We start from the raw sequence: 23,369 nt of genomic DNA, 5'->3' as shown, positions 1-23,369 counted from the left end.
CCTAAACCAGGAGGAAGCTGAAACTATGAATAGACCAATAACAAGGTCAGAAGTCGAGGCAGCAATTAAGAGCCTACCACACAAAAAAAGCCCAGGTCCAGACGGGTTCACAGCCGAATTCTACCAGACACACAAAGAAGAGCTGGTACCATTTCTTCTGAAACTATTCCAAATAATCCAAAAAGAAGGAATCCTTCCCAAATCATTCTATGAGACCAATATCATCCTGATACCAAAACCCGGCAGAGACTCAACAAGAAAAGAAAACTTCAGGCCAATATCCATGATGAACATAGATGCAAAAATCTTCAATAAAATATTGGCAAGATTGCAACAGCAAATCAAAAAACTTGTTCATCATGATCAAGTAGGATTCATCCCGGGGATGCAAGGCTGGTTCAACATACACAAGTCTATAAACATAATTCACCACATAAACAGAACCAAAATAAAAAACCACATGATTATCCCAATTGATGCAGAGAAGGCATTTGACAAAATTCAATAGCCCTTTATGCTAAAAACCCTCAATAAACTCGGTATCGATGGAACGTATCTCAAAGTAATAAAAGCTATTTATGACAAACCAACAGCCAACATCATACTTAATGGGCAAAAACTGGAAGCATTCCCTTTGAAATCCGGCACTAGACAAGGATGCCCTCTCTCACCACTCCTATTCAATATAGTACTGGAAGTTCTAGCCACAGCAATCAGGCAAGAAAAAGAAATAAAGGGTATTCAAATAGGAAAGGTGGAAGCCAAATTGTCTCTATTTGCAGATGACATGATAGTATACCTAGAAGACCCCATCGCCTCAGCCCATAAACTCCTGAAACTGATAAGCAACTTCAGCAAAGTCTCAGGATATAAAATCAATGTGCAAAAATCACAAGCCTTCCTCTACACCAATAGCAGACTTAAAGAAAGCCAAATCAAGAACGAACTGCCATTCACAATTGCTACAAAAAGAATAAAATACCTTGGAATACAACTCACAAGGAACATAAGGGACCTCTTCAAGGAAAACTACAAACCACTGCTCAACGAAGTCAGAGAGGACACAAACAGATGGAGAAACATTCCATGTTCATGGTTAGGAAGAATTAATATCGTAAAAATGGCTATACTGCCCAAAGTAATTTACAGAATCAATGCTATACCCATCAAGCTACCATTGACTTTCTTCACAGAATTGGAAAAAACCACCATGAACTTCATATGGAACCAAAAGAGAGCCCGCATAGCCAAGTCAATTCTAAGCAAAAAGAACACAGCAGGGGGCATCACACTACTGGATTTCAAACTATACTACAAGGCTACAGTAATCAAAACAGCATGGTACTGGTACCAAAACAGAGATATAGACCAATGGAACAGAACAGAGGCATCAGAGGCAATACAACATAGCTACAACCATACAGTCTTTGATAAACCCGACAAAAACAAGCAATGGGGAAAGGATTCCCTGTTCAAAAAATGGTGTTGGGAAAACTGGCTAGCCATGTGCAGAAAGCTGACACCTTACACCAAAATTAACTCCAGATGGATTAAAGACTTAAACATAAGACCTGGCACCATAAAAACCCTAGAAGGAAATCTAGGCAAAACCATCCAGGACATAGGAGTAGGCAAGGACTTCATGAACAAAACACCAAAAGCATTGGCAACAAAAGCCAAAATAGACAAATGGGACCTAATGAAACTCCACAGCTTCTGCACGGCAAAAGAAACAGTCACTAGAGTAGACCAGCAACCAACAGAATGGGAAAAAATTTTTGCAGTTTACCCATCTGACAAAGGGCTGATATCCAGAACTTACAAAGAACTCAAACAGATTTACAGGAAAAAAACAAACAAGCCCATTCAAAATTGGGCAAAGGGTATGAACAGACACTTTACGAAAGAAGACATATATGAGGCCAACAATTATATGAAAAAATGCTCATTGTCACTGGTCATCAGAGAGATGCAAATCAAAACCACATTGAGATACCATCTCACGCCAGTTAGAATGGCGATCATTAAAAAATCTGGAGACAACAGATGCTGGAGAGGATGTGGAGAAAAAGGAACACTTTTACACTGTTGGTGGGAGTGTAAATTAGTTCAGCCATTGTGGAAGACAGTGTGGCGATTCCTCAAGGCCTAGAAATAGAAATTCCATTTGACCCAGCAATCCCATTACTGGGTATATATCCAAAGGACTATAAATCGTTCTACTATAAGGACACATGCACACGAATGTTCATTGCAGCACTGTTTACAATAGCAAAGACCTGGAACCAACCCAAATGCCCATTGATGATAGACTGGATTGGGAAAATGTGGCACATATACACCATGGAATATTATGCAGCAATCAGAAATGATGAGTTTGTGTCGTTTGTAGGGACATGGATGAATCTGGAGAACATCATTCTCAGCAGACTGACACAAGAACAGAAAATGAAACACCGCATATTCTCACTCATAGGCGGGTGATGAAAAATGAGAACACATGGACACAGGGAGGGGAGTACTAAACACTGTGGTCTATTGAGGGGAAAAGGGGAGGGCCAGTGGGAGGGGGAGGAGAGGAGGGATAGCCTGGGGAGAAATGCCAAATGTGGGTGAAGGGGAAAAAGCAAACAAAACACACAGCCATGTGTGTACCTATGCAACTGTATTGCATGCTCTGCACATGTACCCCAAAACCTAAAATGCAATAAAATAAAAAGACCACAAAAAGCATTGTGGCACAACGAAAGTCTCTAAATGTCTTGGTTTAAAATATTTTAATAATGATTATGGTTTTTTTTTTTTTTTTTTTTTTTTTGTGACAGAGTCTCACTCTGTCACCAAGCTGAAGTGCACAGCAACTTCTGCCTCCCCGGTTCAAGCAATTCTCCTACTCAGCCTCCTGAATAGCTGGAACTACAGGCGCAAACCACCACACCCAGCTAATTTTTGTATTTTTAGTAGAGATGGGGTTTCACCATTTTGGCCAGGATAATCTCTATTTCTTGATCTCGTGATCTGCCGCCTAGCCCTCCCAAAATGGTGGGATTATAGGTGTGAGCCACCATGCCTAGCCAAGAATGATTATATTTTCTATAGGTAATTGCTATAATTGTTGGATTTTATATTATTAAAAGTATTAAGGGGTAATGAATGCCTGTCCACATCCATTTCTATCTGGCCTAGAACACTTTATTGGCCATAAGTCTTTTGGCTCTAAGTCCTTTGGCCTTTGGGAATCTCACTGAGGAATAGGCTGGGCCTAGGGAAGGCAGACATGCAACCCTGTCAACACTATGTGACAAATTAAAAGTTTGGTGGCCATTGAATCTGGCAAATCTTGGACAGAAGGGAGAGAATGTAAACCAAAAATAAAATTCTAAGCCCCACAACATCTGAAAAAAATGCAGAGTGAAAAATATAGAGACACAAAATAATGCGAGACTAGTATAAGTCCCAATGGACTTAAATATATCCATTACAGAAGATGAAAGAAAGAGGATAAGCAAAAGCAGTTATGTTTGAAAATACAATTTCATATTTTTAAAACTAATATAAAAAGCATTAACCCAAAAACTCAAGAGCATTGAAATATAAATCAATTAAAGCTTCCTCACTAAATAAATACAAGTAAAACTATGACATAGGCAGATCACACTTGAACCTCAAGAAACCAGAAACAAAAACAAAATCTCAAAAGCAACCAGAATAAGATAGATTTTCTTCAAAACAGGAGCAATTGATTGATAATTTTCTTATCAACAGGAAAAGTTTGAGAAAGAAGAGTAGCTCAGAGCAGTCTGACTTATGTGAGGTATGCAGAATTGATCAGGTTCAGAGAAGATGAATATGAGACTTCAGTCAGGACAGGACTCCCCTCCCCAACACCCTGCCAGACCCATGCCCAGGGGCAATTGTTAAAGGCATTTTTTTGTTGTTGTTTTTTTTCTTCCTTATAGTTTCCAGACTAGCTGATAAATTACCTAAAATGTCATTACAAGTGGCATAGTGTGACCTTCATGCAGTATCTTCATAAGCTAATAATGATATCTCATGAAGATAATTTACAGCCAATCAATAGTTTGTTATTTAAATGAACAATGTAGGAGCTGCTTTCTTTTTTTCCTTTAAAAACTCACTTGTTATAGCTGCTAATTGGAGCATATATTCAGGGAAAATTGAATCTGTGTTTCTCAGGTTATAGTCCTCGAATTTGATTCAAATAAGCTCTCTACTTATTTTAATTTTGCCTCACTTTCTTTAAGTTGACAACTTTGAGTCCAACTTCATATAGAGAAAATAAGATAACTTCGAACTACATAAAATCCTTCTTCTCTTGCTTTTGCTTTTACTTTTTCTCTTTCCCTTCATTTTCCTTCTCTTCCTGAACTGTTCAGCTCTAAAGCCCATTAAGTGGCACAGAACAAAGCAGGCCTCTGCTTTGAAAGCGAATGGGGCCAGATGGCTCTGGAAGGTCGATCAGAGTCCGAACAGGGTAAAAAGGATGTTAGGAGACATGATGCTGGGTGCTGTAGCTGAGTGGCATGAACCGGACATCTGTGTCACAGAAGGAGTGGCATGAAATGGGACCTTGGTTATACACAGGGAGAATTAATCAAGCAAATTAATTAATTAAGGATAATGGGAGTCAAAGGACAGATGTGATTTATGGCTAGGTAAGACTGCAGAGAAGTGGGAAATGATGCAGGGTCCTTTAGAGAGCCTCGTGGAAAATAAATGTATGGTGATCAGTATCTAACACTAGGAACCACTGATGTAAGCAAAAACAAAAAAACTCACAAATTTAAGGTTGAACCAACGAAGCCAGACACCAGAGTGTTCATGCGGTACCATTTCATTTCTATTATATTCACAATCAGACAAAGTAATTAACAGTGTTAGAAATCAGAACAGTGCTTACTTTGTGGGGAAGAAAAATGAAGTGGTGATTGGGGAATGGCACATGAGAGTTTCTGAAGTGCTGATAATGTTCTATTTCTTGATTTGCATATGGGTGTGTTCATTCTGTGATAACTCACTGCATTATGTCTTGTGATTTGTGCATTTTCTGCTAATTTTTAGTTGTACTTCAACTAAAAAAATTAGAAAACTAATACTAATAGGAATAGATTAACACAAACAAAAGTAGATTAAAAATTGAGTTAACAGTGTAATTCCAATTCTAGTCATCTTAGTTTGGTAATAAATTCTTATAATGATCACTATTTTTATTTGTGGAACAAATATTTATTATCAACTAGCTGTCAGGTACACACAGTGATTAAACATAGAGGCAGGTCCCTGGCTCCAGAAAGTTAACCTCATATTGCCTTTCTATGATACATTTATGTGCTCACAGTTGACCCTTGAACATCATGAGACTTAACTATGCAGCAAATTTTCTTACATCTCCACCACACTGAGAAAGCAATACCAAACCCTCCTCTTCCTCCTCCTTAGCCTACTCAACATGAAGACAAGAAGAAGTCTATGATGATCTACTTACATTAATAAATAGTAAACGTGTTTTCTTTTCCTTCTGATTTTTTAAATGATATTTTCTTTTATCTAGCTTACTTTATTGTAAGAATACAGTATGTAATACATATATAAAAGATCTGTTGACTGACTATGTCATCAGAAAGTCATCTGGTCAATAGTAGGTTATTAGTAGTTAAATTTTTGGAGAGTCAAAAATTATATGCAGATTTTAGATGGAGCAGAAATCATGGGTCAACTGCATTAAATAAATATCTATTAAGCACCTTAAATGTGTTAAACTGAGAAAATCTATCTTTAAAAAAAAACCTACCTTATATTTATTTACATAATGAATTTACTCTGGAACATTTCTCATCCTAATTAGAAGCAGAAATCTAGAACTAGAAAATGGCAAAAGTTATGACTAATATAAGTTATTTTACCATAACTTTAACTAAAATTTACTGTGAAAGAATTTGCAGAAAGAGAAGTTTAATCAGTAATATATTTAATAATAAAATAATACTAATTGAAAATATAAGAAGGAAGGAAATAAATAGAATTAAAGTATTTGCGGTTTTGTTACATTAATTGCATATAATTACAGTAAGCAGGCTAGCAAAAAGCAGGGAAAGTACTTCTATAGGAATGGCATAAAAAACAGTTAAATATGGTTTCTAAGTAGCATAAATGCTGTCAAAATCTTTGTTTTAAATTTCTTGAGAATACTTTTTTTTTTGGTAAATAAAGCATTTTCACTCCTGCTCCCAATCACATGCTCAAGTGAAGTGCCTATATACTGTCATCTTTTGTTTATACATAGAATACACACAAAAAAAGACTGCATTTTCTTAGTGCTTAAAAACTGTCAAGTGATTTATATCAATCTCATCAACACCATCTAAAAGCTGTAACACCTCACAATGTCCTACTGAATTCAACGCTTCAATGGGTAGTTACGAACCCTGGGTGCACACTTTTTAAAAAATAGAGAATTCTGGCCCATCCTTGATGATTTTGAGTCAATAGAACTGCACTGGAATGCAAATACCATCAACATTAATTTAAATCTGTCAATTACCAAGAATTCTAAATAATAGAATCCAAATTTGTAAGTTTTTTACTGTTACCTGCGTTATTTTTTTTTAAGAGACCTGCTCTGTCACCCATGCCTGAGTGCAGTGGCATGATCCATGATCACAGCTCACTGTAGCCTTGAGCTCCTGGACTCAAGCAATCCTCCCACCTCAGCCTACCAAGTAGCTGGGGCTATAGGCATGCTTCACCATGCCCATCTAATTTTTTTTCTTTCTTATAGAGATGGAGTCTCATCACGTTGCCCAAGCAGGTCTTGAACTCCTGACCTCAAACAATCCTACTGTCTCAGGGTCCCAACATGCTGGAATTACAGTGTGAGCCTTTGTGCTTGGCCTGCATTGCTATTTTCTTTTTCTAAATTTTCTTCAGTATTTCAGCAGATAGCAGGCACACAGTAAATGTTTACTCAAGGTTTTTAATTGAATGACTGTATAAGATTACTGAAAAAATGGCAGAATATAAGTTTTTAAAACCAAAAATAGTCAGAACATATTCATTAATATTACTTAAATAGCAAAACAATTTAAGCAGTAAATAATGAAATGGAAATAATTTTATACAATCTGAAAAGGAAATGTAGTACTTCATACATGCAATATACCCTCACCATATAGAATGTCCTTTCCCTATTACATAAGGAGTTTATGTATTAAGCACTAAAACTTTGGAATAATAAAAGAATATATTCATATTTGGTAACTTATTTAATCAGAACAGGTTTCCAATGTACATAAATAGATTGAATTTACTCTGTATGAAAAATTGTATTATCTAAAACTTCACAGAGAAAACAGAAAAACTCCACAGTAAGTGTTCAGGTCTGCTAAGTAGTATTTTAAAATCTAAGCATAGGCATGAAAATGAGTGTAGGCATGAAAAATAAATTTCATTGTCATGGTAGCGATAGGTGAACTGGTCAATAAGTAAATCTTGTTTTAGATGTGGTTGTTTCATAACCCTGTGTTGTTGGAGTAATATGTTGGAAGTGATACTGGCCATAGAATTCCCCATGGTACTGATGGTAGATACAGAATCTGGTATAGGAATGATAATAGTAGGTATTAGGATCTAATTTGTAGGTATACTAACCACAGTTGCCCTAGAATAGGTCATTAGAAAGTTGCAATTTTTGTCAAGTGAGAGTAGTAATCTGACTTAGTAAATTTACTAGAAAAATTAATAGTTTCTCATTTATGAATAAGTAGTGAATGGCATTGAATAACATGCCAATAGAAATTGTAATGCTTATAGAGTTCAGTGATAGGATATTAAAAGGTTCAGTAAAGTTTTCTCTGTTGTAGGAGTACATAGAGTAGAACTGTGGTGGTCGCTATTGTGAAATTTCAGTAGATGTTATGGGAGTAGCACATTTTGACGATGTGACATGGTTGATGTGTCTATAAATGGACTTTTTTGAAAAGGCAGTGGAAGAACCAGCAATATTGTGATAGCAGATTATGTATAAACTGTAGTTGCATTTTCTGTTAACAGGTAATGATGCTTATGAAGATTGTAAATTGAGCTGATATTGCTAGGGAGTTGTGATCGAAGAGTCAGTTGAGTTAGTAGTGTATGTGTTGGTTTTTGTTTAGTTGAGCTGGTGGCAGTGGAGGTTAAAGATGATGTTTCAGTTGTATCAGAAAACAGAATAGATTCAGTAACTGAGTTGGAGGTAGCTATTGCGAGGGTTGTAAATTCAATTAAAGTACAGGTGGCAGTGTCTGATGATTTTGCTAAAGTAATAGTAATTTAGGTTCATTTGATATGAAAGTTATTCAGGGCTGAGCTAAAGTTGTTGGATGATTTATGTAGTTTAGCTTCAATTTAAGTATGAATTTTGGTCACTGTGGATACCAATGAGTGAGACTGTTACTGTAATCTTATGATAGTAGATTCAGCAAAAGTTACGATGGTCATAGACTTAGTTAATATGAACCTCGTTCTCATGGCTGTGGCCTCAATTGAAAAGATAATTGTAGTCATGGTAATGCATTCAGTTGAAGGAATGAAGCCTAGAGTTACAGTGACAAGTTTGGATTAAGAGATTTGAACTCACAATTATACTGACAGGTTCAGATGAAGTGCTACCAGTAGGTGTAGTAACACTAACTTCAGTTAAAGTAGCAGCTGATTTTGCGGTTATTAGTTTACTTAAAATGGAGCACTATTATTTGTGTCTACAGACTCATTAGATGAGGTGCATGTTGCTGTTCTGGTAAGTTCAGCTGAAGTGCCATACATGCTTGTATGGTTTGTGGTTAAACCAAAGGAATGGCTGCTGTTGTGATAATTGGTTCTTTTGAAGCAATCATCCTGGCTCTTATACATACAGGCTAATAGAAATGCTGCCTATGATTGCTATGATAATGATCATAGTCAAAATGTGGCTATTTCTGTTTTGCAGGTTTAGTTCAGTCAAAATGCTGGCTGCTGTTGGAGTAGTGGGTTCAGTAAAAGTAGTAATGGAGAATTTTTTGGTTGTAGCCTGAGTGGGAGTGTCTGTGGTTGTTGTGGTGGTTAGTTCAGGTGACCTGGTGGTTGCAGTTGTGGCTGAAGATTCAGTAGAAGCAGAAGTTGGGATCATTGTGATTGACGGCTAAGTGGAAGTCCCTGAAGTTGTTGTGCTAGTCTGTTCAATGGGCATCATGGCTGCTATTGTGGTTGTAGACTCAGTGACGGTAGTGGTAATTTTGGTTGTACCCTCTGTGGAAGTACCAGCAGTCATTGCAGTAGTCTGTTTAGTTTCAGTGCTAGCTGCTATTGTGGTTGTGGGTACAGTAGAAGGGAGAGTGGTGGCTATTGTAGTTGTAGCCACAGTGGAAGGGCCTGACATTATTGTGGCAGTTGTTTCAATGTTGTTTCTGGTTACTATTGGTGTCGTAGATTAAGTAGAAGAGGTAGTAGTGCTCACCATGGTGGCTGTCTCAGTAAAAGTTCTGGCAGTTAGATGGCCAGATTGGCTTGAAGTGGTGACTTCTGAGGAAGCAGTAGTGGTGACCAGTGTGGTTGAAGACTAAGTAGAAGTTGCTGCACTTATTGTGTCAGGCTATCAACTTTCAGTGCTGGCTGTTGTAGTGCTGGGCTCAGTAGAGATGGTAGTGGTGTAAGTGTGGTAGCAGTGTCAGAGGAAGTGCCTGCAGTTGTGGCAGACTGTTCGGTTGTAGTCCATGTTGTTCTTGTGGTTGTGGGTTCAGTAGAGGTGGCAGTGGTGTGGCTGTGGTGGTTGTAGTTTCAGTGGAAGTGCCTATAGTTGTGGTGGCAGACTGTTCAATTGCAGTGCTGGTTATGTTGTGGTTGTGGGTTCAGTAGAGGTGGCAGTGGTGGTTGTGGTGGTTGTAGCTTCAGTGGAAGTGCCTTCAGTTGTTGTAGTAGACTGTTCAGTTTCAATACCGGCAGTTGTTGTTGTAGATTCAGTAGAGGTGGCAGTGGTGGCCATTGTGGTTGTAGTCTCAGGGGAAGTGCCTGCAGTAGTTGTGACAGACTGTTCAGTTATAGTGCTGGCTGTTATGGTGGTGGGTTCCGTAGAGGTGGCAGTGGTGGCTGTGGTGGTTGTTGCCTCAGTGGAAGTGCCTGCAGTTGTGGTAGCAAATTTTTCAGTTGCAGTGCTGGCTGTTGTTGTGGTTATAGGTTCAGTAGAGGTGGCAGTGGTGGCTGTGGTGGTTGTAGCCTCAGTGGATGTGCCAGCAGTTACTGTGTCAGACTGTTCAGTTGCAGTGCTGGCTGTTTTTGTGGTGGTGGGTTCAGTAGAGGTGGTAGTGGTGGTGGCTGTGGTTGTAGCCTCAGTGGAAGTACCTGCAGTTGTGGTGTCAGATTGTTCAGTTGTAGTGCTGGCTGTTGTTGTCGTGGTGGGTTCAGTAGAGGTGGTAGTGGTGGTGGCTGTGGCTGTAGCCTCAGTGGAGGTACCTGCATTTGTGGTGTCAGATTGTTCAGTTGTAGTGCTGGCTGTTGTTGTGGTGGTGGGTTCAGTAGAGGTGGTAGTGGTGGTGGCTGTGGTTGTAGCCTCAGTAGAGGTACCTGCATTTGTGGTGTCAGACTGTTCAATTGTTCTGCTGGCTGTTGTTGTGGTGGTGGGTTCAGTAGAGGTGGTAGTGGTGGTGGCTGTGGTTGTAGCCTCAGTGGAAGTGCCAGCAGTTGTGGTGGTTGACTGTTCAGTTGTAGTACTGGCTGTTGGTGTGGCTGTGGGTTCAGCAGAGGTGGCAGTAGTGGTGGTTGTGATTGTAGTCTCAGTGGAGGTACCTGCAGTAGTGGTGGCAGACTGTTCAGTTGTAGAGCTGACTGTTGTTGTGGTGGTGGGTTCAGTAGAGGTGGTGGTGGTTGTTGTTGCAGTTGTAGCCTCAGTGCAAGTGTCTGTAGGTGTGATGGCAGCCTGTTCGGTTGTAGCACTGGCCACTGTTGTGGTGGGTTCAGTAGAGGTGGTAGTCATGGTGGGTGTGGTCGTAGCCCCAGCGGAGGTACCTGCAGTTGTAGTGGCAGACTGTTCAGTTGTAGTGCTGACTGTTGTTGTGGTGGTGGGTTCATTAGAGGTGTCAGTGGTGGTGGTTGTGGTAGCAGCCTCAGTGGAGGTGCCCACAGTTGTGGTGTCAGACTGTTCAATTGTAGTGCTGGCTGTTGTGGTGGTGGTGGGTTCAGTAGAGGTGGTAGTGGTGGTCATTGTGGTTGTAGCCTCAGTGGAAGTACCTGTAGTTGTGATGGCAGACTGTTCAGTTGTAGTGCTGTCTATTGTTGTGGCTGTGGATTCCGCTGAGGTGATCATGGTGGCTCTTGTTGTTCTTACTTCAGTGTAAGTGCCTGTAGTTGTGGTGGCAAACTGTTCTGCTGCAGTGCTGGCTGATGTTTTGGTTGTGGGTTTAGGAGAGGTGGTAGTGGTGGCTCTTGTGGTTGCAGCCTCTGTGGAAATTCCTGCATTTGTTGTGGCTGTGGCTTCAGCTGAAGTGGTGGCTGGTGATATTGTAGTTGCATTTGAAGTGTTAGTGGAGTTCACTGTGCTGGTAGGTTCTATAGAAGTGCTTGCTGTAGGTTTAGTTGAAGTGGATTTTGTGGTAGAATTTATTATCGTAGTTGTAACTGTAGGTTGAGAAACTGTAGATGAGGTTATTCCAGTGGCAGATGAGGGTGTTCCATGGCTTTGGGGAAACTGGATAACAATGGAGGCATTATTATTTTTCCCATTATACACCAGGGATACTATGAGTACTCCAATTGCTGTTGTTATCACACAGGCTAAGAGACAAGCAAGAAAGGTTTTCCATAGAGACCAGTCACAGAAGAAATTTCGTTTCACCTGGAATGGATTTTTTTTAATTACTAAAGATAAAAATAAATATTTTGTGAAAAATTAATGCCACTGTTTATCCTTTTTATATTATGTTTTCTTCTAGTGGTGTGATAGTTTCAAGTCTTACACTCACGTGTTTTGCCATTTTGTGTTGATATTTGTGTATGATGAGTGATAAGAGTCCAATTTCCCTCTTTTCCAAGCGGATATTCAGTTTTCCCAATACCATTTTTGAAAAGACTGTTCATTGTGTGTTCTTGACATCTTTGTTGAAACCAATCAATCATAAATATGTGGATTTATTTCTAGACTCTGCCTTCTTCAATTGGTCTTTTTTAGGGCCAATACTGTCCTGTTTCAATTACTACAGCTTTGTAGATTTTGAAATAGATTACTTCATTGAATGTATAAACGAAACCAACTTTGCAAAAATTATAACAATGAGGAAATTATCGTAGTGAATGAGATGTGATCTAATCAACCAACTTCTTGCCTTTAAGCTCCAAACTGTCCTTACTAATTCCTGGGCATAATAGGCCTTCCCAAAACTAAACTGCCTTGGTAAAGCTATGAAAGACCACCAGGTGAGGAGAATGAGAGGAACCTGAATTCTGCTGAGACGTAGACATAAATGATTACCTGTCACTTTTCTGGAGATCACAAGATTTACAACTTCCCTAATTACTCCTGCAGATACCTTCATTATTGTAGCACCTAAGATTGGTCTTTTCAGATTTTTTTTTTCAGGTTTTTGCATTTCTGATGACTGGTGGCTCCAACTGGTCCTGTGGCCCCACCTGGAAGCAACTTCAGTGACCACAAGAACCATTTCCTACACTCCTATGATTGCACCCCCAACCAAGCAGTAGCACCAATTTCCTAGCCACCTCTCCTTCTCCCAAACTATGTTTGAAAAACCCTAGCCTCCAAATTTGGCGGGAGGTGGATGTGAGTAATAATAAAACTCTGGTCTTCCATTTAGCCAGCTCTATCTGTTAAAACTCTTAATTGCAATCCCCCTGTCTGACAAATCAGTTCTATCAAATCTGTGAGCAGGAAGAGCCTATTGAGCATAAAACATGAACACAAAAATGATTTTAAATAACAAATGCTGGGCCCAAATTTTAATTTTTATTAGGAAAAACCTTGTACTTTGGTTTTCCTTAATGTTCAAAGAAATTTCCACTGATCTCTCATGCTTTCTCATTTTCATGAATATATCTTTCCAAATTAAAAAATAAGAAATATCTTCTTAGAAACTCTTTACACTTCCCAGGGTATAGAAACCATCTAAGTCAAAGTTGAAAGCATATGAGGTCAGAGCCAGGAGGGCTGCAGAAGGCCGACAGTTAGGCTCAGAGCACACAGGAAGGCAGAGTGAGAGAGATCATCCACAGATTAGGGCCTGGGACCTCAACACATCACTTCATCTTCCACCTGAGCAAGGTTTACAAACAATGTCATTCACTGCCAATGTATTTGCTAGGTTACCACCTAGTCAATACTTCAAAAATAAAAGCCTCTAATTTTTTATTTTCTTTGACCTGCACATATTTTCCCTAAACTCCTTACATGTTTTTATCTTTCTATCAAGATCATTAACTCCTTAAACAAACAGCCCCATAAATCTTCTACTTCTCCTATATTCCCTCTCAGTGACTTAATATTTTCAAAGGATTTCTCAAAAGAAAAATATTAATGTTAATTGACTGAATGTTTTTCCTCCAAGTATTGGATCAAGAGTATTTCCATGTGGATTATATCTTAATCCAGAAAACAGTGTTGTCCCAAGTATTACCTGACAATGTTGGAATTCTCTGTTTAGAAATTCTGAGTGTTCAAGGGTCACTGGGCTGGTGCAGACACCATTTAAATTGGTACCAACATCACCAGTTATTTCCATTGATGTAGAGAACTGACATGCTGAATTGTGAGCTTCATGGTTTCTTGGGCTCAGGAAAGCCTATAGGTAGAAAAGAATGGGAAAAAACATAAAACACATACTACCTATTGAGAAGTCTGGCTCGAGGCCAAAATTCCGTATGTGACCTTTCAGATGCAAATATATGGCCACTGCAAAGTCTTCACCTGGAACGCCTCAAGTAAGGAAGCTGCCTTCCCTGAAGATTTGGTGTAGCTGTGCATTGTGCACTGCAGTCTCTGGAGGAAGCTGCAGTCAGGAACTCATCCTCCCCTTCCCCCACACACCCTGGGTAATCATGCTGTTGAGCATATCTTCATTCCTTGCCCAGGAACTTCCATCTGGACACTACTTTGTTTGGTGTGGGGGTAGAAGCAGGGATTGCCTCAGCTGAGATACTGTTCAAGCACTTATGTGGAGACCTCCTTATCAGAGGCCTTGACAATTTTTTTCCACCCTGATTCAGTGCTCAGCTCTTTCCCACTTCTAGGCCTTCTTCCTCTTTCTCCTCAATCTCCTGGGTCCATAAAATGGCAGAAACCCTTTGTTCAGTGCTTCTTTGGCAATACATCTATCCACATAACTGTTGCCCAGTGCTATTATGTGGAAGGAAAAAAAAAAGGAACATTATGGTGGCTGGAACCCTTTCCTCTTTGACCTCTTGCTTATACTATTGCAATAAGTGAATAAGGGCTTAGTATCACTTTTAGTTTGGCTCAAAGTCCTAATTGACCACCTGGACACCTAGCAGTTCTCAGGACCTATCATATGATATAGTCACTGTGTTCCTGCCTGTACATCCAAGAGCTATGAAAGCTATGTGTTCCCTAAGCCATGGACAAGGAAGTTCACAGAAGCTTGATTCATAACAAAAAGTGAAGACAATTCAAACATCCATCAACAGGAAAATGGATAAATAAACTATGGTTTGTTTATGCAAATAAAATATTTTACAGTAATAAAGAAGAAACAAGTGATATAGATACTGTGATGAGCAACATAAGCCACATACATAAAAGTACTGTACAACTCCATTTATTCAGAATTTAAGAAAATACAAAACTAAGCCGTGGCAACAGAAGTAAGAGTGGTTCCCTCTGAAAGGATGGGGTACTGACTGGGAGCAGCTTAGGGGGTCTTCCCGGATGTTGCAAATGTTTTGTATTTTGATCTAGGGGATGTCACGGGTGATCAGTGACTATCTGGGCCAGCGGCACAGTGGGTAAAAATAATTTATCAAAACACTTGTAGGTAAAGAAAGGTAGAGTTATCAGAGAAAGTTGAAAAATAAGTTGTAAGGAAGCTGCAGGCAAGTTAGCAAGAGGGGAGCTGACAGCAAGGAGATAAAGGCTTGCTGGGGATTTTGTTGGATGGGGTCTGTGCTGTGTGCTGAAGAGGGATTTATGCAGTGTTGATAATGCCAAGATTGCAATGAGCTAACTTACAGGGGTCTGGTGATCAGCTGGGTGCAGGAGGATTGTGAGTTATTTGCACAGGACAGCTATGTGTCCTGGACCATGAAGAAAGGCAGACTTACAGCTTATCTGCTCTTACTTGTTGCTTTCCCTTGGTCCTACCAGCCTGACTCCTTTTCCCTAGTTAAGACTCTACAGGGGTTGGTTACACAGGTATGTGCTTGATGTATATATGTATGTATATGTGTATAAAAATTCATTAACTTTTTCACTTAATATTAGTTTACTTTATGTATGGTTTACATAAAGTATATTGTACCTTAATTTTTAAAAATTCAAAATAATGAGTACACTAAGCTATAGCATGAACAAACCTTAATATATGAAAATTGTTGAAAATCACAGAGGATATTGGAGAATCCCAAGATGGAATACAAAGTAGGATGAAACAATCTGATTGTATTACAAATATAAGAATCAACAACTTCACTGAAGTGGATGGAGTAAAAAGGTGCTGACTAAAGGAACCTTGGGACAAGTGGAGTCTGTCACACTAAAAGCAATAGAAACTAGACACAGCATAGAATCATAGCTGATGCAGTTGTTACCCACAGGAGAACAGTTTAATAATTCCAAACATGCATACTGGAATGAAATAATTAAGCAAATGGATGGAAGATGGGAGGATGAGAGCCAGGTTTCTCCCTGTTAGAGTAGAAGTTTACAGATAAGCAAGAGAAGAAAGTGTAAACTGAAAATAAAATTCTAAGCTGCCCAACTGAATGAACAGACTCCCCTCTTGGCCAAGGGGATCCCAAAGAACCCTGAAAAACTACTTCGAGTCACAACAGGAAGGGTTAGAGGTCAGACATACTTTATTATCCCTCTTCCCTTTGGAGTTTAGGCACAACTGACCAGAATTAACATTAAAATAGAGATCATAGATAAATAAAACAGATTCTTTGTAGCAATGAGATACCCAGCTCCAACCTGACCTTGGTTTAGCATCACATGACAGAAAGCAGGCACTGATGGAAATAAAAGAATTTTACCCCAAATACAAAATGTATTTATTTGACATATTTTGAAATGGCCCTACAAAGCCATCTCTTGTGGGGGAAATTTGTGCTCTGTAGAAAATCCCCTTCCTTTTGCAGGTGTTTTCCTGATTCAGAAGAGATTTAACTGAGTCTCATACCTTTCAAGGTCAGATAAGAGTCATTTGCCATCTGTTAGCTCTGAAGCCTGCCAACTGGAAGCTTCGTCTACATAAGAAGAATCTTGGCTCCCACAACCTTCCTTATCTTAACTCAAGCCTTTCTTTCTGCTGACTTTCACTCTACAGGCAAAGCTCAATGCAATTGCTGATCAGGAAACTTTTGAATCCACCTATGACCAGTGCATACACTCACTCCCCCACCCCACCCACTTCAAGATGCCCTGACTTTCCAGGCCAAAACAATGTATACCCCACATGTATTCATTTACATCTTTGCCTGTAACTTCTGTCTCCATAAAATGTATAAAACCAATCTGTAACACAACCACCTTGGGCACATGTTCTCTGGACTTCTTGAGACCATGTCACAAGCCAGGGTCACTCATACTTGGCTCAGAAGAAACCTTTTAAAATATGTTACAATTTGGCTTTTTTCATCAATGGAGGCTAGAATGATCCATGGATTATTACAGTTAGAGACTGGATGAATTACTGTTGGAGATAGCAATATAAACTCAGGCTTAGCTTAATAGCAACATAGTTAACATATAGAAATACTTGTAGATATGTTTATATGCATGGGATAGTATATTCACATGTCTTCTTGCTTTGTCAGGTGAGGGACCCAGAAGCAACAAAATGCCAGTAGCAACAAGCATACCTAGCACCCAAATCTTGGTTTTTTAAAAAATGTATTTATTAAGCATTAAGTTCTGGGGTACATGTGCAGAATGTGTAGGTTTGTTACATAGGTACACACGTGCCATGATGATTTGGTGCATCCATCACCCTGTCATCTACATTAGGTTATTTCTCCTAATGCTATCCCTTGCCAATCCCCTCCCCCACCCTACCATCCCTCCCCTAGCCCTTCACTCCCTGACGGGCCCTGGTGTGTGATGTTCCCTCCCTGTGTCCATGTGTTCTCATTGTTCAATACCCACTTATGAGTGAGAACATGCAGTGCATAATCTTGGTTTTTAAATACCATTCCCAATAAAAGGACCCAGGGCTCCTTAGAGAAATGGCTGTTTCTAGGGCTAGAGCAGGAAATATATAAGATGACCCTGAGTATCTTGCAGTGTCAGAGAATAAGAAAGTCCCCACTCTCTCCTTTAGAAAAACCCACAATGATGGGGCAGGTCAAACATACACAGAAACCAACTGAAAGAGAGAGATCCCAATGGCCAAACCTGGAAAAAATGTGAGCAAATAACTGAAGTTGTATTGGATCACCCAAATTAAAAAAAATTAATATCTATGAGTCCATACTGATATAAATAAATGACTAAATCATTAAATAGTGGAGAAGGACAAGTATCCTGTGCAAAATAATTCAGGACAATTTATCTAGATTATCTACCCTCAGGGAACATAATTCCCCACATTTTAAGTGTGGGCTGCACTTTATTGACTTTCTTCCAAAGAATATAGTATAGAAAAGGGGAGAAGTGAGTAATTTTACTGTGAAGAAACCTGGCAAACCACCACCTTGGCCAGGTTAACATCAACAGAGCTAAATCATATTGTTAGTATGTACCCTTGATGTGATAAGTATGGCACTTTAACTTTGTGGTCTGCCCTAAAGAAATCAGTAACACCTATCTAATCATGAGAAAAACATCAGGCAAATCCTAATGCAGAAAAATTCTATAAAATCCCTGACCAGTAGTACTCCTCAAAACTGTCAAGGTAATTAAAAACACGGAAAATCTGAGAAATGATTATAGCCAAGAGAAGGTTAACATACATTTTCTGGTTACATTATTCAGGTTATAATGCCCAGGATTTCTAAGACTGCAAAGACTAGTAACCTCTGTCCACCCTTCACTAAGACTCCCCATATAAAACTGAATTCTGTGGCCTAAGCATTCTGAATAGTATCCAATACTCAACAGAACGTAACAGTCTATGGAAAACTATAGAAGATGCATCATTTAGTGATTACTCAACATACATTTTTTGGCTTCTTTTTGTTCTTTCTAACCTCATAGATTGTACGCCATCATTGGCTAAAGACACCACAGACTTGTTTGAATTTATATACAAATATAAAAAGCATGAGAAGCCATAAAATGTTTGGGTACAGCCATACTCAGCACAGTCTTCATGGAGTGGATAGTGCAAAGGTTAAAGGGAGTGGTATTGAGAAGATATAAATAGAAGACTTTGGACAGGCACAGTGGCTCACACTTATAATCCCAGCACTTTGGGAGGCTGAGGTGGGCAGATCAACTGAAGTCAGGAGTTCAAGACCAGCCTGGCCAACATGGTGAAACCTGGTCTCTACTAAAAATACAAAAATTAGCCAGGTTTGGTGGTGGATACCTGTAATCCCAGCTACTCAGGTGAGGCAGGGAAATCAGTTGAATGGGAAGGCGGAGGTTGCAGTGAGCTGAGATCCCGCCACTGCACTCCAGCCCGGGTGACTAACTGAGACTCCGCCTTCAAAAAAAGAGAAAGACTCCATTTGTGTTTGGTACATGGGTACCTATTTAAAATATTTTAAAAGTAAATGCATTAAAAAGTTGGGTTCAAATGTGAAACAATGTGGGGGGGTTAGGTGTTTCTTAAAGGGAGGTTGACAGAAAAAGTAATCTCACAAACAGTTTTAAGAAAGGCCAGGCGCTGTGGCTCAAGCCTGTAATCCCAGCACTTTGGAAGGCTGAGGCGGACAGATCACGAGGTCAAGAAAATCGAGACCATCCTGGTCAACATGGTGAAACCCTGTCTCTACTAAAAATACAAAAAATTAGCTGAGCATGGTGGCATGTGCCTGTAATCCCAGTTACTCAGGAGTCTGAGGCAGGAGAATTGTCTGAACCCAGGAGGCGGAGGTCGCAGTGAGTAGAGATCGCGCCATTGCACTCCAGCCTGGATAACAAGAGCGAAACTCCGCCTCAAAAAAAAGGAGAATAATCTCTGTTAGATATTCAAAGGACTGTAAATTTGTCCATGTAAATTTGTTACAATTGAAAAATATTATATAATTATCTAGAACTTTTTTCTAATAGGACGGCAAGAATATTATTTAAATATATTCTCCCGGCCAGGCACAGTGGCTCATGCCTGCAATCTCAGGATTTTGGGAGGCTGAGGCAGGTGGATCACCAGAAGTCAGGAGCTTGATAACAGCCTGGCCATCATGGTAAAACCCTGTCTCTACCCAAATTACAAAAATTAGCTGAGTGTGATGGCAAATGCCTGTAATCCCAGCTACTTGGGAGTCTGAGGCAGGAAAATCTCTTGAACCTGGGAGGTGAAGGTTGCAGTGCACTGAGATCATGCCATTGCACTCTAGCCTGGGCAACAAGAGTGAAACTCTGTCTCAAAAAGTAAAAAATAAAAATAAATAAATAAAATAAATATACTCTCTTGACCTTCTTGATTAAATGCCCAATCCTAAGTGGATTTTTAAAAAGCTACTGACATTGCCAGATCAATTAATCTCTAAATTCTATTAAAACAAGAGTTTAATTGTGATTAAATACAGTCAAGAAGGAATATATCTGGGTGTAAAGACTTAGCCAGAGTCTAATTTTTCTTAAGGCACAATAGCATGCCAGAACATTTTTTAAGTAGCTATTCAACAATATTAAATAAGATAAAATAGGATATACACAGGTACTTTAACAAAATCCCATCTGTTTTTCAATCAGAAACTTGGAGAAAAATAACGAAAATGTATCTTTTCTAAAAGCTTCATTTATTCTTCAGCTATTTAGTATACTGAGGGTGATGAACTTAGTTTTTTGTTTTTTAACTTTTATAATTAAATAACACCTCACTTTCCATACCAGCTTGCCTGAATTTCTTTTAAGTTCTTTATAAAGGAAGGAAGATAGTGGGTATCTATACTAAGAATGGAGAACCTACCCCACTGGAGCTTTGGGGGTAATATAATTCTTGCTATCTCAGTTTCTCCTGTCAGTCTCTAAAGTTAAAAATTAAAGTTAAAAGTTGTCTCTAAAGTTAACAATTGATCGGTTAGGGAGCTGTGAATTATACTTAATTAGCTTTTGGTAGCAGCAAATAATCTCCATTGTACATCTGATACGCATTAGCTATACACACGGAGTAAAATTTTAAACTCCCTATTCATAAAGAGATTAATTTACCAATTTTTGTTTCCTAAGAGGGAAAAACAAACTCCTAAATTTTATTTTTATGTGGCCTTCAATTTCTATTTAATCCACCGATTAAAATGGCCCTCAATGAAAAAAAAAAAAAACATTTTTTTCTGTCACTACATCCAAGTATACATACAGATATAAGTGAAATATTCAGTCAGTGTAAAAATACATAACCTTTATTTGAAAACAGCATTGCTTAGAAAAACAGTCAAGATGACTAACTAATTCCTATTACCAAATAAATCTTTTCATTTGAGTATGTTGACACTGTGAAGACAGAGTGACAGATTTGCAAGGGTAGATGGACCATAAAGACTGTCTTCAGGGTAGAGGGGTACTGATCTAGAATCAAAGGAGAAGTTTCTCTGCCTTATAACTTCCTTCTTAGTGCATGGAGAGAAAAACACTTTTACTCACAAAACATAACTATCCATTCAAACTCATACTGATTTCATTCAGCATATGTACATTTCTGTTTCCAATATCAAGGACTCTAGTTAGACATGAAGAGTTTTATAAAATGCAATCATAAAACATACAGAGCTAAATTGTTTCTTCTAAAATCCTAAACAATAAACAAGGTTGTATGTAATTGAACTCTAAAATTTTACCTAAATACAATTCTTTACCAAAAAAGAAATTTATAAGCACTTAAGTAGAGGCCAGTCTAACGGATTTGCTAGGTAATTTGTTTCCTAGGCCTCAACTTCACTTACAAGATTCATTTCTAATTCCCAAAGATAGGCATAAATATTTGGGTTCTGATAAATCTAGATATTTTACTAACAATCTTGGCAGTTAACATAAAAATCTATATTTCACATTTTAAAAGTTTAATTTGCTAATTCAATCAAACTTATGTTTGTTGTCTTATGCTTAAATTATAATAACTGTAAAGTATTACTCAAATATATCATTAAATTGTTACCCCCCCAAACTGCTAATACCTTAGATCAGTGATTATTTAAAATAAGTTTCTCTACTATGCATGTATTGATATACAGAAAAAAACACATTTTCTAATTAAGAAGCTGTAATAGAGTAGGTAAAAATTGGCTTCCATGTAAAACTTTAAGAATTCCATTTTGGGAAGAACTATGTTATAATTTTTACAACTTAGGGTTTCATAAATACTGAAATTAAGATTGTAGACTAGCAGAATATATCACAGTGGTGCCACCAATACTCACTTGCTGGTTTCCAGAGCGTTCAATATTCACTACATATTTCCCATGTTTTCTGTCCATTCTTGAACTGCCAATATCACAAGCTTAACTCCAGGAACATTTTTCAGCCTCTTCATTGCCCTTTATACCTGCAACCTTGAGAAATAATTGAGTTGATTAACAGTGAATCTACTATGAGACATCAGTGCCAGTGTGGATTAGACTAAATAATAAATAATTATCCCTCCCTGAAGGATCCACCTTCAGCGAAGAAGTACAGTGTTAAGTAATCATGTAAAGAAACAAGAAAATCAATACCACCTCTGTGACTACACTCTCAATGCTCCTCCACAAACAGCCTGCTTAAGAGAAAGAAACTGCCCTCAGATACATTTCTTCCTTCTCTCCCTATCACATCATCTCTCAGGACTCTTCCTTCCGACCTCAAGAACAGCCCGAGACAGGAACAGAATTCTGGAATAAGTGAATGTTTCTGTTGCTTCTTTTCTAATGTTTCTATTGCTTCCTTCTAACCACATGTGACTGTCTTTTCCTCAAATAAGAGGAAATAACTTTCAGAGGAAACAAATTTACACACTCACCACCCACTGCTCAAGTCTTGACCTTCTTGGGTACCTTTCTGTGCTCTACAACTTTTCCAGTCTATTCTCTTCCTCTCTCTGCTTCTGAAAACAAATTAAGCTGACTTGGCTTAGCCTTCTTCAAGCTCCAATACACCACAGATAGTTAATCTGAGGAACAAATCTCTGCACATGTATTCACCAGGGTTCCTTTTTCTTCACATCTTAGGGGCTCCAATTGGCATGGCCACCCAAACGATTACTTCTGATTGTGTTTACAACTTAATAACAGGGCATGTGGGCAGATGAGGCTCTTCCAACTATTAAAAATTATACTCCAAAGCAAAGGCATTTTTCTTATCTGTAGAAATATCTTTGGTAGAATCTAAAAGACAATTGGCAAGAGTTAAGAGATAATATTTAATCTCTGAAATGAAAATTACCAGTCCTCTCCCAATACATGTATCTAGGGAATCTGAAATAAAATTGGTGCAGAAAGTTGTTTGTGAAGAATGGTGTTTAAAAACCTAAAAGACTGAAATGTCTCTTAAGTAGTAGTTAATCCACCAATTATTTCTTGCAAATGAAGCAACAAAGACAAAGTAGTTGTATTCTTTTGTGGAAAATGTCTCATGATCAGACATCTATCAGGCTTCAAAGATAAGAACTATCTGTTGCAAGAGACCTGAGAGATCTTGTAGCTCAGCCATGTCATTTTAAGGTTGAGGAAATTTGTGCCCAGAGAGAGGAAGTGGTAAGAGCCAGTTGCATTGTGGAACCTGGCTTTTCTTTGCAGTCTAATATCTTCTCCACAAATACTTTATTAATAATGACATGGTAGAAAGATGGACAGCTTAGTAGGAAGTCAAGGAAATATCTTTTTGAAATTAAAGACAGGCAAAGATTTCAAAGACTTGGAGTTAGAGAGAATCCTAGATGGAATGCCTATTATTTATCTGTCATTATCTGAGAAAAAACCAGCCTCTCAGGGGCAGGATCTGGGAGTCTGAATTTTGGTCCTGTTTGTCCAAATTTTAAGTAATCTTTATTCAAACAATGTTTGAGAAATATTTTACTAAG

The 23,369-nt window shown here is 38.6% G+C and overlaps 1 protein-coding gene across 5 annotated transcripts; it reads right to left on the bottom strand.

The window, feature by feature from the left end:
- Positions 1 to 6,978: 6,978 nt before the first annotated feature.
- On the bottom strand, positions 6,979 to 22,402 carry LOC118146902 (uncharacterized). Of its 5 annotated transcripts, XM_078348184.1 has the most exons (5): positions 21,733 to 22,402; positions 18,738 to 18,854; positions 13,943 to 14,371; positions 13,653 to 13,817; positions 6,979 to 11,860 (listed from the first exon to the last, which is right to left on the bottom strand). In XM_078348184.1, the coding sequence occupies exons 3-5, from the start codon at positions 13,997 to 13,999 to the stop codon at positions 9,863 to 9,865; spliced, it is 2,220 nt and encodes a 739-aa protein (XP_078204310.1). In that variant the 5' UTR covers positions 14,000 to 14,371; positions 18,738 to 18,854; positions 21,733 to 22,402; the 3' UTR covers positions 6,979 to 9,862. The 5 variants fall into 5 exon arrangements, with proteins under 5 accessions (XP_078204310.1, XP_078204311.1, XP_035127026.3 ...); XM_078348185.1 differs by lacking the exon at positions 13,943 to 14,371; XM_035271135.3 differs by lacking the exon at positions 18,738 to 18,854.
- Between the last annotated feature and the right edge of the window lie 967 nt (positions 22,403 to 23,369).

Source organism: Callithrix jacchus, chromosome 13 (assembly GCF_049354715.1).
Source record: "Callithrix jacchus isolate 240 chromosome 13, calJac240_pri, whole genome shotgun sequence".
Taxonomy (NCBI): domain Eukaryota; kingdom Metazoa; phylum Chordata; class Mammalia; order Primates; family Cebidae; genus Callithrix; species Callithrix jacchus.
Note: the sequence above shows the minus strand (reverse complement) of the source record. Positions and strands in the feature narration are given on the sequence as shown.